The sequence below is a fragment of the Octopus bimaculoides genome, chromosome 5 (assembly GCF_001194135.2).
Source record: "Octopus bimaculoides isolate UCB-OBI-ISO-001 chromosome 5, ASM119413v2, whole genome shotgun sequence".
Classification (NCBI taxonomy): domain Eukaryota; kingdom Metazoa; phylum Mollusca; class Cephalopoda; order Octopoda; family Octopodidae; genus Octopus; species Octopus bimaculoides.
Genome location: NC_068985.1, coordinates 18,348,539 through 18,368,935, shown reverse-complemented (window position 1 = coordinate 18,368,935; position 20,397 = coordinate 18,348,539). Strand labels below are relative to the sequence as shown.

Below are 20,397 nucleotides of genomic sequence, written 5' to 3'. Positions count from 1 at the left end.
ATATATATTAGAAAAAATAATAAGGTACTCAGATATCTGGATGGTTGTACATTTACAGATTTGTATTAATATGTCACATGTTTTATAAATATTAGCGCTTGCACCTATTCTTGTAGGTTTTTCAAATTTCTACAACTAAACTGTGATAAAAATTTATGTAAACAATAAATATAAACGAATGCTTTAGCAGGATACAAGACAGACAAACACACACACACACACACACACACACACACACACACACCGTGTAGGTTATTATAGAAGATTTAGATACACAATGATGTTAAAGACCTAATTTCTTCCATATAGTTTCTTTCATAGAAAGAAAGAAATTAAAACTTTTTTTAGCATGAAATATTTCCATTTACTTTTGGTGATTCAGCATTACATATTTGTAATATACAAAAATGTGTGTGAGTATGTCTGTGTGTCTGAGTATGTATGCATGTATTGGTGTGTGCATGCATGTGTATGTGAATGAAATTAAATTTTCTTTTTCAGATTTGAAGTTTGTCTTTATCCATTCTCTTAACTTCCATCTCTTTCACTCTTCGACCATGATTCCTTTTCTTTATTTTACTCTTTCTTTTTCCATCATTTGTCTTTCTCTCCAAAAGCATTACCTGTGGAACTTCAGGCAACCCCAAAAAGAGGTACAAAAGACTAGAGTATAGCACCTTTTGTAGTGGTACATGATCAATGTAAGCAGAATATTTTTAATGTCATTTATACATGCTGGTCAGTGTTTCAAAGCAAAGAAGAAAAATATTTACCAATGCAAATATAAACCATATAAGCACATATGTGTGCACATATAACAGCAGTTACAAGTTAGGGACCCCTCTGACATTAGTCAGAGGGATCCCACTAAGTAGTCCTTTGGAAATATGCTACAAGAAAAATTTTTCAGTATTCCAATTTTATAAACCAAATGACTCCTGTTAAAAGTTGGGTGAAAGAAAAGAAACTTTTGAAGTTCAGACAAGTTCTGAATGTATTATAATATTCAATTGAATTTAATTTGATCTAAAGTTATTCATCTGAAAATTGTTGTAATATTAAGATCATTTTATAAATTATCTCTTTTGAAACTGCACATAATTGCCACTTAGTTATCAATGCCATTTTAGCATCACCTGAAGGTTGTCGTGAAACATGAAAGGACTTGTGAAAATAAAGAAATAAAAAACAATGAAAATCCAGCTACACACACACACACACACACACACACACACACACATTAAACATGTTTATACATATATACAAATGTATATTTATGTATAAACACACCTCTTTCTCTTTCTCTGACTCTTTTTCTCTCTCTCTCCAGATGTACACACAAAAAACAATTTTTGGTAATGGCATCATCATTAGAATATTCAGCACCAATAATAATAATAACAAAGATATTGAAATATTACCTTTAAAATATTTAATTAGTCCTGATATTTTTGGTAAAATACCACTTTTGAAAAGCAATGATTTGGCTTATTTTAATCAGAATGGTTTATTTAACCTTTTTGTTACCATATCTGTTGAAAGGCCTTTGCCTTTGTTCTAATTAATTTTGAAAATAATGAAAAATTTATTAGAATAACTATGTCATTAATTAAGCTGGTATTTAGAATATAAATTAAATTTTGAAGGAAGGTTTAATTCTAGATCACTTTAAAACAAGAAGTTATATCATGGAACCCAGGGGTATCAGAAGTTGGTTGGTATCACAGATTACTGCAATGTTCATGTTCCTACATTTGTCAAAGTGTTTTATGAATGATGATGCATGTGTGAAAAGATGTTCCTTGATTCAGATGTATATGAGCTGAATCAAATTGCCTGTTTATTGTCTTGTTGCATTGGACTTGGTACACAGAGTAAGTTTACAGGCATGTATATGTTTTGTGCATAGAACAGTTGGCCAGCTCTCACAGGCATCTGTTGAGGAGCTGTTTCTAAGGCATTTCTGTTAGGAAGTTCTCAGGTTAGCCAGCTTCATATATACATTATATAAAGCTTTATAAGCTGCATATAAAGCTTCATATAAAACTCTATATCAGCTTTATATTTTCCCTATAAATGGCCTTGCAGTTGTACTTTCGCTGAAATGTGGAAATCTAAGCAAATGAGTGTTGGAAGAGTTCTTTCATTTCTTAGGTTCGGTGTTATGTAGGTGACTAGTAAAGGATTGGCTTGATCTAATCAACCTTTAGCATGCTGAAGGCAAATCATGTCGCTATACAGGTTTTCTCCCCTGTGGATGCAGGCACATTGTATTGCATTAAGAAGGGAGAAAACTCATACCATGACATAATTTGCCTTCAGTGTGCTAAATGTTAATGCATATGGTTTGAATAGGGATGAGTTTGCTTCATATAAATATGGTCTTTGTAAATTTAAGCTCTTTTATACATGCATATATACGTACATGCATGCATGACAGTCATGTAATAAATGTTATCTTTCTATTGGTAGTTTGAAAATTCATATGTTTGAATGCAGTGTCGACTGTCACCATTCTGCATTGTATTTTAACTGAGAGCAGACATTTATGCAAAAGCTGCAAATCAATAACTAAGCTAAATAAAAGACATCTTCACTTTATAGCACATTCACAAATAATAGTCACACTTACTGTTGAGTCAAATTTCATCTCCTTCATCGCGTATATACATATATGTATTTATATGTAGTTAGGTGTGATATGTATTCCCATAAAAGTATGCATGTATATGTTAAGAGGTGTGTTCACAATTATGAATACATTCGTAAATGTACATGTAGGATTGTGTGTTTAAGAGAAACACATGCAGTTATTAATACTGAATTGTCAGTGTATGTTCCAATGTGTGTATTTATGTATATGTAACATGTGTGTATAATGTATTTAAGTATCTTTTATATGTTATATATATATATATATATATATATATATGTAAGGGCATGAGTGTATTTACATGTATGCATATTTATGTCTTCTCTCCTCTCTTCTGCTAGTGTGTGTGTGTGTGTGTGTCTTTGTATCCTCTGTCACCTCCTTCATAAGGTGTGTTATCTTCAGATCATTCTCACCCAAGTCTTTCACACTCCCCCTCTCCCTCATATTCCATTTACTCTGAAACTCTTTGTTGCTAGTAGGTATGTAGACATAACATGTATGATGTGCATACATTTTGTGTTTGTATGTATGAATATGTATGTATCTCTTTGTGTGTGTGTGTGTGTGTGTGTTTGATATTAGATATATGTATAAATATATACACAATGGCTGGCATAAGTATACAAATAGCATTTATATTACTTGCTGAGTGGAGTATCATGGAGTAGATGGATGAATGTTTGCTCAACCATTTATGTAAATGTGAAGGCTTGTGGCTTAATGGTTGGGGTATTCAGATCACGAACATAAGGTTGTGAGTTCGATTCCCAGCAGCACATTGTGTCCTTGAGCTAGACACTTTATTTCATGTTGCTCCAGTCCACTCAACTGGCAAAAAAAGGAGTAGTACCTGTATTGCAAGGGGCCAGCCTTGTCATATTCTTTGTCATGCTGAATCTCCCTGAGCACTATATTAACCTTTTTGACATATTATCCCATATATTTTCATTTAGAGATGTCTAGTAAAGATATATTTGAATGAAAATATACATTCACTGTATTCTGAAGATATCTGTCACTTATATCTAACTTGAAATACTTTGTTCATGATGTTATTCCCATTTTCTATCATTAGCTATCAGTAACTTCATCATAAATCATAACTGATCCGAAATAATTTGTGTACTTATTCTTCCTTATATACAGATTCAAAATAAATAATAAAAAAATGATATTTTTTGCATGGAAATTGAAAAAAAGATGTGTATCTTAAGAGGTTGCGTGTTTGTGGAGTGCTCAGCCACTTGCCCATTAATTTCACGAGCAGGCTGTTCCATTGATTGGATCAACTAGAACCCTCATCGTCGTAACTGACAGAGTATCAGTTATTTAATAAATATACTACGTTGTGTGTGTTTGTATGTATGTACATCTCTTTCTCTCTCCCATATATATATGTGTGTGTGTGTGTGTGTGTGTATATATATATATATATATATATATATAGGGAGAATTTGCAAAAAAACAACAGACGAAGACAGGTGGTGTAGAAAACAAATAGATGTATTAGTATAACGCTCAGGAATTGAAAAAGTCTTTAACATTTCGAGCCTATGCTCTTCCACAGAAAGGAACACAGAAAGAAACAAGGAGAGAAAAAAAAATGTGTGTAGTGGTTAGCGATCTACACACATATATAAGGAAAATTGCTTTTTTTATTTCTTTTCTGTCACTTCTAATAATTTCTGTACCATAAAGTTGATTTGGTACCTGCATTTTGATTCATGTAAAATGGCACTTGCAGTGCAAGGTGTATCATCTTGATGTTAGAATGTTTAAACTTGGATGCAAAAGTTTGTATTCTTTTGTGTTTATATCGGAACATGGAAATACATATAAAATTATGTACACACCATCATCATCAATGTTATTGTTGTCATCATTATCATCATCATCATCGTTTTTAACATCTATGTTATATGCTGGCATAGGTTGGATGGTTTGACGTGATCTGATGGGTCCCCAGAACAGTTTCTACAGTTGGATGTCTTTCCTAATGCCAACCCCTTTACAGCATGTACAGGACACTTTTTCTTTATGGCACCAGCACTAGTGAGGTCACCATACTGCTTGCAAGATTACAAATACTGAAGAGTGGGAGGGGATAACTTTATGGTAGGAAAATAAAGAGTAGAGAGGGATAAAATATGAGAGAAAAGGGCTGGAACAACACAGTTTTCTTGCTGTAGGGTAGCTACATGACTACTCACATTTTAGAAGAGAGGGTGGTGGTGGTGGGAGGATGGAGCTGGTAAAAGATAAAAAATGGTAAAGAGGTATCAGGCTGTTAGATTAGAATCTAATGTAATCATAGTTGCTATGTCTGATTTCAATGTTATTCTGTTGTCTGTAAATATTTGGCAGTCTGTTTCTTAGTGTATAGATTGTCTGAGATTTTTGAATAGTTACGTTTGCTTTCTGGCTGAAAGTTCTCAAGATATGCTATTCACCTTATAACTAAGAGAAAAATAAAATGAATATTTTTTGTGTTTTTCCAAATATAATGTTAGGATATAGACAGTTTCATAGTTTCATGAACTACCCTCCATTAAAAAAAACTAAAGAAAAATCTTGGTACCATCACATTTATAGAATCCCAGCAATTTACTTTGCAAGTGACAGTTTATACAATGTTATATCCACATTACATCATTAGTCAAAAAGTCTTAGACGTTCTTGTAACACCACGTAAAGTGGTTATAAGAAAATGAATAAATTTATTTTGTAGATTTTCAACTGAGCCTTCTAGAAGATCCTCAACATGAATGAAAATTTGAGCTTATTCTCTGGATGGAGCCATCAGTACGGAAGGAAGAATATTGGTTTAGACTCTGTAATTTTTTTATTTTATTTTTCATTAAAATATCTTCACATAAGTTCAAAGACCAAGAAATCTTGCTCATTTATCAGAAATCTTTTGGTTGTTTTTTAGAATATGCTCCAATCTAAAGTCATATTTTAATGTAATATGTATGACCAAAAGCAATGTTAAACATTATGAATAATTTATATATTAAGTTGCATTTTTTTTTTTTATCTTTCTGAGGAAAGTTTAAACTATCTGAGATATTGTAACATCTAAAAATGAAGCATTTTACAATCAGCTAATTAATAAAATCAGCTAGTAAATTGTTTATCAGTAGCTAAATTTAGGTATGTAAGAACTGATTTTTGTTGATTTTTTTTTTAATTCTTATATTTTTAGGTTGACCTTACCAAGAAATGGTATCTTCAAACCTTGCCCATTCTTGCGAAGGTCAGAACACTTTTTTAAGTGCTACTAACCTTGTTTTTCTGTGCAAGTTAAACAATATTGGCTTCACTTGTTGGGGTTTTTTTCTCTGCAACAAAACTTCTTCTTTTCCTATAACCATCAATATATTGTTTGCATTTGTTGGTTTGTAAGTGCTGAACTTATCTGGATGATTTACTGATTACTCAAAGTCACATCTAACCCGACTGAGTGCATTTGTCCTTACCCTCCTTGAAAACCTTTTCTCTCTGACTTGACTTGCTGCGTATGCCTACTAAATACACTTTGAAACATTTTGATGATTGGTATATGGTTTAATTAGATTGCTAATAAGGCTACAGGTTTTGCTTTTTAATTTATCTCTTGCTTATCTGCTTGTTTGAGGAATTTTACTTACTACTGTCTTCAATGAATCTTTTGAGTGGTTATTCCTATTTAATTCCTTCTAAACTGTTGGGGGCATCTTTTTGCTTTCCTCTTATCAATAAATTGCACCATCTCCTCCTTGCCTGCCTACATTTCTGTCTTGCCAATAAAAAAAAAAAAAAAATTTATAAACACTAAACTGTTCATTATTTTTCAGATGTATTGAATTAACTCTTATTGACGTTTTTTCTAGCAATTTTTTTCTTAATTAGTAAATTTTTTTTCTTAATTAGTAAATTTTTTTCTTAATTAGTAAACTCTTGGCATTAACCCTAATTGATAGTTTCTTAATCAAGTTTTAGTGAATGGGTATATATACATATATAATGTAAATTTCTCAGTGAATAAATTAACATTTTACTCTTTATGTAAATTTTAAGAATATTGATTTATTTTTAAGACAAGAATTATGAAAATTTTTTATTTTATTCAGTATGTTTCCAATAAATTCAAATGTAATAAAAGTAGATTCTACCAATAGTTAAAGTCAACAGAAATGAGCACACAGTCGTACATATCTACATGGTCACTTAACTTACTAGAGATAATAGCAAGGCCTCTCTCTCGTGTCATACCCAACCATCTTTAAAAGTAGGGAGGAACACATTGAATAATGTAATATGGTTCTAGGGTACACTGCCTGAAAAGAAATAATATGACAGCTACTCTTTGATCACTGGTTTACACGGAGTTAGCCTAGGGTTAAACAATAATGTATATAGTAATTAACAGTAGTGAGGTATATTTAGCTGCTGTGATTCCTATGGAAAAGAAAACAAATCACAAGCAAAAACAAAACTGTTTCTGCTCTTTCTCTTGTGATCCTCAAAGCATCTAAAACACCTCTTCAGATGATAATAATTAAATATCTTATTGTTAAATAACAAGTTCTTAAACATTTTAGGGTTGGGTAGCTTGTGTATGTGACGATTGGTATTCCCATAAAATTGTTCTGTTAAAAACTATTATTAAGAATGTTCTGTGTAGTTCTTTGAAACTGCTGTGTGCTTTTCTGATTACAAACTCAGATGTGGCTGTGCAGTTAAGAAGTTTGCTCCCAAACCATGTGTTCTCATGTTAAGCTCTACTGTACTGCACTTTTGACAAGTGTTTTCTACTATAACCCTGGGCCAATTAAAACCTTGTGAGTGGATTTGGAAGATAGAAACTATAAGTCTTTCAAGTGTGTGTGTTGTACTGCTGTCTTAACATTATGTGGTGGTTTTAAACAAGCATCACTGTTGTACAAGTGATGTGGGTCAGAAATGAACAATTACAAGTGATGTTCATTTACGACCTACATCACTTGTAAAATTTCTATGAAAAACACATTTGGCCATGGGAAAGTATTGCCTTCCCTGAAGACAGGCAAAACATCTGGCTATAGAAAATCTGCTTCAACAAATTCTGACCCGTGGAAAAGTGGATGTTAAATTATGAAGATGATTTAGGACTGGCTATCATATTTCACATGATGATCTAAGATTTTAATATTTGTGGAAATTTTAGAGTAATTGAGAGGAAAGGTCCATTTTATTAAGTCTTTGCAGGAAATACAAAAGCAACCTTTTGTACGAAGAAAACTGCCTTGATCTTCTTTATGTTAAATGTTAGATAGATTTTTTTTTATACTACATCATCAGTCTATATACTGCCCTATAACTTTTTATTTTCATTGGAAAATTTCTCAGAGATAACAACTGCATGAAAGCATATAGTTTAATATAGGCTAACATATTAATGTAGTAAATCTAAAAGGTTTTCTCTATTTATTATTGGAAAATTTCTCAGGGATACCTTCTGCATGTAAATATGTAGTAAAGTGTAGGCTAACATGCTTAATGTAGTGAATCCAAAAGAGTTTCTAATCAATTTAAAATAACACCTGTGATTAGAAGAAAAATCATTAGCATTACTGAAAATTCTTGAGAGAACTCCTGAACTTAAATTGAGTAAAAATTAAATGGTGGCATGCAGAGGGGAATGAGCCTAATCTTTGGTAGATATCAATATCGTTTATCTTTTATTTGTCTCAGTCATTGGACTGTGGCCATGTTGGGGTACCACCTTGAAACGTCTAGTTGAATAAATCGACCCCAGCACGTATTTTATTAAATCTGTTACTTATTCTGTTGGTCTCTTTCGCTGAACAGCTAAATTAGAGGGACATAAACAAACCAATGTTGGCTGTCAAGAATTAGGAGAGAAACACACACATATATGAGGCATGCTTCCACACAGTTTTCACCTACCAAATTCACTCATAAGGCATTAGTAGTCTTGGAGCTATAGTAGAAGACACTTACCCAAGGTGCCATGCAGTGGGACTGAACTCGAAACCCCGTGGTTGCAAAATGAGCTTCTTAACCACACAGCCATAACAACTTTGGATGTGTTTTGGTTTTATTGGTCCTCAGCAATATATAATATCTGCCTGACCGTTGACCATTTTATGAAACCAATCACTGCAAAGTTTAATGCATTCTAAAGAATGTGAATGTGGTTTCTGGAATATTAAATGTATTTTGCATAAGAACCATCTTCAGTTGACTCTTTGCTGTGTTTATTCTGTTTGTGATATTGCCTTATGATCAAGACAGATTATAATTAAACTTTAATAAATTTTTTAATTATAACTAAACTTTAATGATATTTTCAAGGTAGGTGTATAACATATTACTTTATTACATGTAGTGACAGGAGCTTCATAGAAACTATTATTGATAAATTATTGATATCAGTAATCAGTGGTACTTTGGGATCAATGAAAATTAATCAAATTAAAAATTGTACTTTGATTTAAAATTTCTTTGTAGTTTTCTAGAAATTAATTCAAATTCTAATCTATCATTTAAAAAAATAATGACTAAATTTCAGATTCAAACTTATAATCCCACCAAATATTATAAAGAAATGATTATTTCCCTTGTATTAACTGTCCACTAGGGGATTCTATACGCTTGAAATAATTTTAATATATGCAGTTTTTATACTTAGTTATATTTATCATACTTTGTGATCAGTTTAATTATATATGGTTAAAATAAATGGGGGAAATTTTGTAAATCAAAAGGGCCAAACATCCTGGAAGTTTGCAATTATTTAGCTGTAAGCATATCATAAATGGTGTGTAATTGTCAGGTATAATATTATTAGCTGTTTTATACAGTTGTGGACTTCTTAATGGGAATATATTTCATCATACTGTGAGAGTGAACCCAGAAACACATGGTTGCAAAGTGAACTCTTTAACTACATAGCTATGGCTAGAGTTTATCTTATTTATCATATGATATATGTCTCTGTCTATACTTGAGTTTTAACCTTTTTTTTATATTAAATCAAAACAGGAATTTCTCTGTGGTTGCTTGACTTGCTAAGAACAGCAGTCAAATCTCCTTCAAATTATACCCTTTCATTTTCAAAAAGGAAAGACACATTGAACAATATCATTAATGATATACAAAACAACATTATAGTCACAGCTAGAATGCTTTTGATTATAGGTCTACTCAATCATGCCTAACCCAGGACCAAGCAACAATCCTTTCCATATTGATTTGCTGAAGATTAACTTTGAATAATTATTGCTGGTTTCTTTCATTTTACTGCTTTACTCATATATTTTACATGTTGGCAAGGATGGAATAATTTTTAGTGGAGTAGTAGTTTTTACTTTTAGATGTCCTTTCCTTCATTCAGCTATTCCTGTAAATTACCAGATAGTTCAGCAGTTAAATGCAATGTTCTTGTTTTAATTTAAAATATATACCCTGTTTTATTTTTCTTCTTATTTTTATTTCATTTCCCAGACTTTCTTATAATCTCATCCTCTTTTCTTAATAACACTGTTAATTCTCAACATTGTAACCATTAAAAGAAAGGTGCTTCTTTCAAAGCAGCTTAGATGAGAATGTGAGCTAAAATCTGAATGTGTAGTAACTTCTGGTTTTGTCATCAGAATTTTGATGTTTAGCTTGAATCTCGGTTGGTCAATATTTGCAAGAAGAATGCAGGTGGGTGGGAGTTCTGGAGGTTCACTATTCTGAAGAAGAATGATTGGGGAAAGTGTTTAGCACAGGATTTAAATGAGGCAAATATACAATAAAGAAGATGAGAGAAAAGAATACAGATATATTGGTTGAGTTTAGATAGAAACAGTATGCAACTTGCTAGTTCAAAATGCCTCCTTCAACTAGTGATTGCAGAGTATTAGCAAGTCTTTGTTAATCAGTATTCCAGTGAAGGGTCTTTGCCAACCATTGTGTAGATTAACATTTTCTGACCTTAAAGAGGAAGCCTAGTCTTTGGGCTGCAGTTTTGACACTGGTATATATGTTTAGAGAACATAAGATCATTAGACATTGTGGGACTTAAAATTTAGCCATATTGAGGGCTTTAGTTTTGTTATGTGTTGTTTATGTCTTGGGAGAATGTAGTACAAGGCTGTTCCTTGATATTTGTAGTGATTGTATTGTAGTTCTGATTAAGACAACTAAGTCAGTAAGTCCTCATTGAAGGATGTTTTGAGATTTCAGTTCACAGAAGCAGTAGCAAGTGTCTAATTCATTTAGATAAGACTTGTGTGCAAAATGTCAAAGAAGAATTAAGAGTGGTATCATCTGTATAGGAATGTGTGTGGTTAGAATTAACAACTAGTAGGTTATTAATTTAGTGAAAGCAGTAGATTGGAGCAAGCATAACCAAACATTTATATACTCAACAGTTGATGGAATGTGGGCTGAATTGATTCCTGTTGGCATGGAAGACAGATAGATGGCACCAATAGATGTACAACATAGCAAGGAGGTTCTCTTGCCAGACACAATTTAAAGCTTTGCAACATTACTTTTACCAAAATTCTCAAGAGTGTGGTGCAGGATAATAAATCTCTAATAATTCTGATTCTATGGAATCCATACTGATGGTTAGGATGTATGATGAAAACATTATAAACATCTTTACACATTAATACTATATCTTAACTCTTTTAAGTTTCTTTTTAATCCTATTATTGTGGATTGATAACATTTATCAATCAGTTTTATTAACCACTAGATGTCACATTGGTTATATTACCAACTTGTTATCCCATTTTTATTTTGATTATATATATCTGTTTATAAAATGTGCCAAAACTACAGTCACTATCAATCATAATCAATATCTAATGCAAACCATTAAACAGTAAAGTTATTTGTTATTTCAGATGTTTTCAACTGAAGTTCAAAACGTCTTATATTATTTCATTTAGTTAGGGCAGTGAGCTGACAAAATCATAAACAAACCAAGCAAAAATGCTTAGCGATATTTCATCTTCTATTTCTGAGTCCAAATTCTGCTGAGTCAACTTTGCCTGTCTTCCTTTCAGGGTTGATAAAATAAGTACCAATCAGACACTGGGTTTGATGTAATTGACTTATTTCTCCCCTGAAATTGCTGGCCTTGTGCCAAAATTTGAAACCGTTATTTCATTTAGTTGTCCTGTATCATAACTATTCAGTTGCAATTTGCTCAGTTATATCTCATATTTGTAAGCACCTAGAAAGTTTCCCTCCAAGGCACAAGTCTGAGTAAGGTTGTTTTGTGGAAGACCAGCAGTCGCCCATGCATACCAGCCTCCCCTCTCCATACCACTGACATCATCCAAGAGAAAGCAAAGGCCAACACAGCTTGGCACCAGTGACATTGCAACTCATTTCTACAGTTGAGTGAACTGGAGCAATATGAAATAAAGTCTCTTGCTCAAGAACACAACACAACACACTACATGGTCCAGAAATCGAACACATAACTTCATTATTGCTGTCTCAATACTTAAACTACTAAGCCACATAGATATATAGGACTCTGCTTAAAATTCTATAGACTCCATGTTTGGGTATATTAACATATTTCATTGAATTATTAAAATAACACCCTGAAATGTTAAGTAAGATGCCTATACACAAAAATATTAAAATATCAAAACTAATATTTAGTAAAAGCTAAATCATAAAAATCCAATGTGAATATGTAATGGTTAATAAAATATTGGTGAATATTGATTTGTATACCTCTTGCAGTTCTGGAAATTCCTTTTGCTATATACTCTCTGGAACAGCAAAATTTTGTTGATATCAAAAAAATTCTGCTATGCTTTTTTTCCCCCTTTCTTGTTTTCAGTCAACAATTTACTTATTAATAATGTTTTTGGTTTATATTATTCATGGTTTTGAATGGGTTTTTGACTTTGATAATAACATTTTTTACTATTATTGATTATATTTTTGCAACCTGGTGATTATATTTCTTTTTTTTTTAAATTTTTTATTAATATGTTCTCTATTTCAGTATAAAAATACAAGGATTTTTATTAAAATTTTTCCAAAATTCTTCTTTTATTTTATATTCAAATATATAATTTAAATTTTAAGTAATTCAAATCTTTTTTTAATGTTATGAACAACAGCTGTTATTTATATTTGTAATTGTTAGTTCTTAAAAATTGAATATATTTCCATGGGTTTAATGGAATTATATTTGATATGAAATAGATTTTAAAAATATATCTAGCTTCTAATTAGTTGCCTAAGACTTTATCATATTCACCGAGTTTTATTTTTCCTGCAATAATTGATGTATTTGTTGTTCTCTCTTCCCTGTAGGAAACAAATTTGAATGTACATCCCGAGTGGGAAGACCGCATAATGAATTATCTAGTCCATAAGACTCACCCTGTAAAGACCATGGAACTGGCACGTCTTGTAAGTGTTCGTTCACGAAAAGAAGTGAATCCGACTTTGTACAGCATGGATAGACGTGGTTTGATAAGAAAGCACGGCATGCAGCCGCCAACTTGGGTTATTGCTGATCCACCTGCATCTCATACAAATTATAACCAGAATGAGTCTCATTATTCTAGTAGTCCAGGAATCTATCAGCATGGCCCAGTATCAAGAACACCACCAAATTTCTATGCTAATAACCGTGAAAGTTATAGAGGACAGAAGACTCCCAATAATAATTACCAGCGTTCAAAACGATCAACCTATAGAAGTGAATGGCATAGTTTCTGTCCACCATCTCATATATACTCAGAAAGTAAGAATGAATCTCTCATCTACAGTCACAGTAGTAAAGATACTGAAATTCTCTCTATTGGAAACACTAGTTCTCCAAATAGATTACGTTCAGAAAGTTGCAGCCCAGATGATTGTGAGGCCCTGGAAACAGCAATTGCTAATTATCCACACAGTGGTGGATATGGCCAAGGCTATTCAGGACATTTTCCTGTAACTTCTGAATCTAAACAAAGTGGTAAGCCACGAAGGAGAAATTGTGATAACTTTAACATGCAAAATTCTTCAAATGGTACCATGATGCCATTAAAAAGTAATGACAGGATGGTCATCCAACAGAAAAAGATAGACTTGCAGGATGATCGTGAAAGACATTATGACGGAAACTATCAATCATACCCTAGTAACTTTATGAACTATGCAAATCATTCTTTTGGAGATATGCCTGTTTGTTACCATCAGATGGACCGAGAGGGTCCGGATATGTCTCGCGTACACCTGAGTTCCTTGAAGAAAGACTCGAAGGACCATTCGCCCCACGATCAAATCTCTCCCAAACGGAACTCAAATATAAAGGCTTGCAATTCTGACCCGCATGACCCACATGCTAAAATCATATCCTTCCTTGATAAAACCATGAATGGTTCTGCTAAATCACGTGAAATAGCTAAACATACAGGCCTTTCTCTCGAAGAAACTCAAAAGCATTTGCATAGTTTATGTAAAAAGAAAATAGTCACCACTATTGGTGAAGATATTTATATTATGGCAAAGAACGCAGCCAGTTACGAAACTGAAATCCCTGCTGGAAAAAGTTCTTCATCTGTGAACTCTGCCATGTCTCGTCAGTTTTCTAGTGGAAACCGGCAACCTCCTGCTCCACCACATGTTCTACTGGCGGACAATGGCATCAACTCTAGCAACATGAAAAGTGCTTATTACCAAAATAATAATTCCCAAAAACAACCTGGGTCTTCAAACGAACCAAAATCAGCATCAAATCAGGCAAGTAGAAATTCTCATCTACCTCCTTCCCCTCATGAGCTCCTTGCAAAAGATCCCGTCTTTAAAGGAGATGTTGCTGTATCTAATTCAAGCAATTCTTCTAAGGAATTCAACCAGTCGTCATCATCTTCGTCAGCATCCTTGTCGTCCTCAACGTCAAAGAATTCTAGGTGGAACAATAGCACCACACTGATAGAAAGCTCAAGGGCACCAGCTACGAATTCCACTTCAACGTCATCGACTACATCATTTGCTCCAAGTCCCAAGCAAAGTAATTCAAGTTCTAAACAGTCTGCTGGAAGTTCTAAGCAGACGTCATCTTCAAAACAAACTGCTTCAAATTCTAAAGGCTCTGGGTCAAAAGGTTCCTCAGGCTCTAAGCAAGGATCTTCTAATTCCAAATCTGCTTCGAGCTCAAAACAAAGGGCCAACAGTCCAAAGCAAAATGCTTCAAATAATCAATCTTCATCTCAGTCTAATTCAAATTCCACTGTTAACAACTCAAATAATAAAAAGAATTCAGTTGATAATATCCAAGATCTTCTTAAGAATACATCCATTTCCTCTTCAAGTGAAACTACTGAAACTAAAACTCCAACTTTAGCTGAAATCAAGGCAGCAGCAGTAGCGCAGGCGTTGGCCGACAAAGCGGCTGAGAAAGGAGCTGACAAGGCTGGTATTGACTCACTGGCACCAAATCTGCAGATCACTTCAGAGAGTTTTGCTGCCCTTAACAAAAATCCTGTAAGTGCATTGATGGAATATGCTCAACAGCGCCATTTACCTGTTGAATTTAAGCTCTTATCACACAGAGGACCTTCTCATCGACCATTGTAAGTAAATTCATTGTTTTTTGTTTTTTTTAAATTTTTAACAGACTTAATTTACTTTTCTATTAAGTTATGATTATATTTACTTTTTATAAGTAAATTCTTTCATTAGTTGCAGATATATTCCTGTTATTTAGATTTATCAAACTGCTAAATGTATATTTACATAATTGTTCTAAGTTGGAGACAGGATATTTACATGATTGTGTATGAATTTCTATAGAATATATATGTATGTCTAAATGTTAAATTAAGGTTTTTATTTTAAAGGCTAGTTTAAGAACAGCAAACAGAATATTTACTGATGGAGTGACTCAAAATACTGAAATTGGAGTCATAAAAGTTTTACAAATTTATTGTAACATTCATGCTGACTGGAATTTTAAGTTTTGCCTAATGGCTTAATCAACCAGTTGTTGAATAAGCTATTAGGTAAAAGTTAATTTGTGTATATATGTTTATATATATATATATGTGAGTGTGTGTGTATGTATATGTATAAATAAATATGTTAGAGATGTATGAAATATTGGTAACTCCTTATTTGCATCATAATTTTTCTTATATTCGTTTCAGTCTAATGTACATATAATTAATGTCAACAAGCTGAATGGGTCTCTCTTTCTTTTTATACCCCCTCCTCTCTCTCTCTTATTTCATTATTGCCCACAAGGGGCTAAACAGAGAGGGGACAAACAAGGACAGACAAACGGATTAAGTCGATTACATCGACCCCAGTGCGTAGCTGGTACTTATTTAATCGACCCTGAAAGGATGAAAGGCAAAGTCGACCTCGGCGGAATTTGAACTCAGAACGTAAAGAAAGACGAAATACCGCTAAGCATTTCGCCCAGCACATTAACACTTCTGCCAGCTCTCTCTCTTGCCTGCTTGAAAATGTTTAGTGCTTTATATCAAATTTGTAGAACACTTGAAGTATTTCCTGAATAGATTATGGGTAGGTTGTCTATATAATTACTTCCTAACTATATGCTTCCAGGTTCAGTCCCACTGCATGGCACATTGGGCAAGTGTCTTCTACTTTAGCTTTGGGCTGACCAAACCCTTGTGAGTAGACTTGGTAGACAGAAACTAAAAGAAGTACATTGCTTATATATCAATGTGTGTTTGTCTTTGTGTTTGTTTCTCACCACTGCTTAACAATTAGTATTGGTGATTTTACATTCCTGTAAGTTAACAGATCAGCAAAAGAGACTGATAGAATAAGTGCTGGGCTTTAAAAAAAAAGTTTGGTAGGGAGAACAGTTCATTTGACTAAAAAAATTCTTCAAGGTGGTGCCCCAGAATGGTTGCAGTCTAATGACTGAAACAAGTAAAAGGTTGATGACAACATGATCATATTATGGCTAGTTTAATGAGTACAATCAGCTAGTTTAATCAGTAAATAATCAATGACTGTATTAAGAGACTACAGCATTTTCTCTGTAGTGCCAGAAGTAATAATTTAATATCCATATTAGTGTTGTCCATTCTGAATTTAGTTTGTGTTTTTAGGTGAAGCCCTACAATAATTGTTGTTAATATTATGCACTTTGCAAAGGCAGCAAACTGGCAGAATTGTTAGCATGTCAAATAATATATTTAGTGACATTTCATCTGGCTTTACATTCTGAGTTCAAATTCTGCTGAAGTTGACTTTGCCTTTCATCCTTTTGAGATGGGCACTGGGATCGATGTAATTGACTCTCCCAAAACTTCCAGCCTTGTACCTATGGTAGAAAAATTATTATGCACTTTGTATAATTAAAAATTTCCATTGGACCGCTCTGTAACCATTTATGTACTGTTTGTGAGATACTTGTGATAAATCTGAAATGAAAAAGTCTAAGGGCTTGAATTTTTTTTTTTCTATCTTAATGGCTTAGTCATAGAAAGAAAAGTGGTGTCCAAGACTATTGCAGGACCTCTGACACTAGTGAGAGGAAATTATCCTCAAACTGGAAACCTGGTTTGAATGCTAGCAACAGAGTGGACTCCACAAACTGTACTCCAGAACCAAGTGATGGTGTTAAACCATTTGACAGATCAAGTTTACCACTCAAATGTTCTTTGAAAATATTCCTTTCAGGTTTCTTATAATTTGAATGTTTACATTTAAGATAATATGCTGCAGTAGCTCCATGTTGTAAAGACATGGTCAATCAGTGAGAATGTCATATGTGTGTGTATGTCAGATGTGACAGCTTGAGCTATGATTTCAGATTTCATGTTTATGATGAAATTTGTATATTACTTCAGTTATCTGGACTATGTTAACAATATTAAACGCTGAATTGTGAACCGAGTGGATAATCCATAACCATTCCATCCCTCTTTGTGAATAGGTGGCTTTGTGGACAGCAAAAGAGAACCTTGCTTTTGTTGGCAAACAAACTTTTTAAGGACGTTTCTTGGTTTATTCCAAGGTTTTATTATAGATTGTGTATGTCCTATGGTTATAGTTTCCATTAGCAGAATATTGGTAAAAAGATTACCAGCATCCACAGTGGGAATGTTTCCAACTTTTGTAAGTTTCCTGTAAAATTTTTGTGAATTAATTTGATGAGTGTTTATTATGCATCCTTCTGGCATAAATTTCTTTGTGTTATCTTGTTATGGTAGCAATTTTATGTGTAAGTATGTTGATTTAGGAGATTACAGGGTGAAAGGTTTATTTTATTTGTGAGACTTTATGGTGATTGTGGAGCTAATCCTTCCTAGATATTGGAACACAATAGATCCTATGTAAGCATTTACAAAGGCAATTAAAATATTGAGCTTAATTTTTAGTTGTGCACTGGTGTTTTTCTTAGTGTTGCTTAGGTTTCTTATGGATTTGTCTTTGTTCTTCATAACAGATTACTTTTATCACTTTTACATATTACAATTTTATCATTATTTCTCAGATCCTATAGCGGTATTTTAAGATTCTTGTTAAGTGCATTAAGTGATTGCTTATTTTTAGAATAATTGTAATTTATTGCTAAGAGTCTTGATGGAATGATAAAGTAATTCCTGTTCAACTTTCTGTTTTGGTGATATTTTTCTTGAGCCCTTTAGCATTTAAACAACCCATATCTGGTCAAAATATTCAACCTGTTTTATGTTCAAATTTACTAGATTCTGATCTCTTACACCTACACTACAATTATTTTTAAAATAATCACATCACCAAAATCTCAGAACAGCAAGGTAATGCATAATTAATTCAAAGCAATGTAAATAGTTAAGTATTACGTTTGATAGAGAAATCTGAATGCTAAAGGGTTAAGGAGGAATTTTGTGCTGAAATTCAGGTGTGTATTTTGAGCAGAGCTAAGACATGTGAAATGTTAAGAAGGTTGTCTTCTTGTGTAGACAACAGTATTTTCTTATCACAAATACAAAGTTTCTTTATTTTGTTGAAAGCAAAAGTCTGTAGCTGATAGGATATATTAAGTAAAAATTTGTGATGGATTGATTTTTCAATGTAATTTTTAGGTAGGAAATTTCTGTTGTTAAATTTTTTGTATTCTCCATTGCTATCATCATATATAAAGATGAAAGATTTATCCTCTTGGGTTGAGAAGAATTGATTACCTTTTTCCAGAATTCTATGTACTTTTCTTTATTTATTTTTTTGCTGGTTCATTATGCATATTTATATTTATGTGTGTGTGTATTATATTAATTTTTACAAGGAAAGGTTGATAGTAACTTCGGAGTACCAGCTGCCATTGAACTCAGGTTTACTTTGGTTTCTGGCTCATAGTGTTTTTAGCAGGGTGTTTCTTTGTACACTCAGCATAGAAACACTTGTGGAGAAAATAACCCATAGCCCACTCTTTAATGAGGATTAATAGAAACCTGTCTGGAAATCATTCTTATGTAATCCTCATAATTATGCAGTTGTTCCATACTGTAGCTAAAATGTTTTTGCTTACTTAGTTAAGTATTTTCTCCACTACCCATCAGCACAAATATTATAAAATTTTCAATATAAATTGTAAAGCTATCCTACTCTACTATGTAACTTAGAATATTACATGATTCAACACAGGTAAATTAAATTCAAGTAGTTCAAGTAATAATACTAACTGCAATTTCACAACTGCTTAGGTAAGGAAATAGTGTATAACTGTCAGATTAAAACTAGTATTTGCCATAAAGCGTGGATTGGTTGACCCACAACTAAATTCATATTCAGATACTACCAACACATAGACCCATTTAGGAACCCTACTAAAAAAAAAAAATTCGGATATTTATGTTATCTTAGAGTCACAAACACACATTATGATTTTGAATGGAGTGTACTGGCTAAAAGAAAATCTTACATTGGAAACAAAACATCATGTGACTTGTGTACTGCAGAAGCAAAGATTCTGCTTAATGAGAATTTGGAAAGAATTGCTTCACATAACCATAGAATATGTAAAACGTATTTACAGTAACAATTATACTTCTACTTTGGTGGTTAATAATACTTTTATGACTATAGTGGTTAATATATTATATGTTTTCTAATTGCCCCACCAACTGTTTATCCAGCCCATGAACTAAACTTCTCTTACAGACATATAATACTTACATGTGAATAAGACATATCCTACACTCCTCTGATAATTACCACAATGTTTATTTCTTTTTTTTTTTTTTTTTTTTTTTTTTTTTTTTTTTTTTTTGTTTGGAATATTAATCTGTATATTTGTATTTTTGTGTCCAGTTAACTTGTTTGTGCATGTGAATGTGGTAAACATGGCTGTATGGTTAAAAGGTTTGCTTCTGAATCACTAGTTTCAAACCTAGACCCACTGCAAAACACCTTAGGCAAGCATTGTCTGCTATAGCCCTAGACTACTCAAAGACTTGTGAGTGGATTTGGTAGATGGAAACTGAAAAGCCTGTTTTGTGTGTGTGTGTGTGTGTGTGTGTGTGTGTGTGTGTGTGTGTGCACATGCATGTGTACACCTTCTTGTCTTTACATTGCATGATAGCTCTAAATGAGTGTCACCATCATACAAGTGGCATCCTTCAGTTCCAAAAATATTACTTTGCTTGTAAAACAGATGAGAGTTAGCAACAAGAAGGGTACCTGATTGTTGAAGATTTGTCTTAATGAATTCCGTCTGAGTTAGGCAAGTATAGAAAAATGGATGCTAAAAATTATAACAATGTAAGTATATA

The 20,397-nt window shown here is 32.8% G+C and overlaps 1 protein-coding gene across 3 annotated transcripts in view; it reads left to right on the top strand.

The window, feature by feature from the left end:
- The window catches only part of LOC106871755 (double-stranded RNA-specific adenosine deaminase), a 79,446-nt gene that overhangs the window by 25,381 nt on the left and 33,668 nt on the right, over positions 1-20,397 (top strand). The window contains exons 2-4 of one of the 3 annotated variants that reach the window (XM_014918390.2): positions 5,385-5,489; positions 5,862-5,912; positions 12,983-15,234. In XM_014918390.2, coding sequence (XP_014773876.1) covers positions 5,418-5,489; positions 5,862-5,912; positions 12,983-15,234 — 2,375 coding nt within the window. In that variant the 5' untranslated portion in view covers positions 5,385-5,417. The remainder of the gene's footprint in view (positions 1-5,384; positions 5,490-5,861; positions 5,913-12,982; positions 15,235-20,397) is intronic. The other 2 variants (XM_052968168.1, XM_014918389.2) reach the window with 2 other exon arrangements.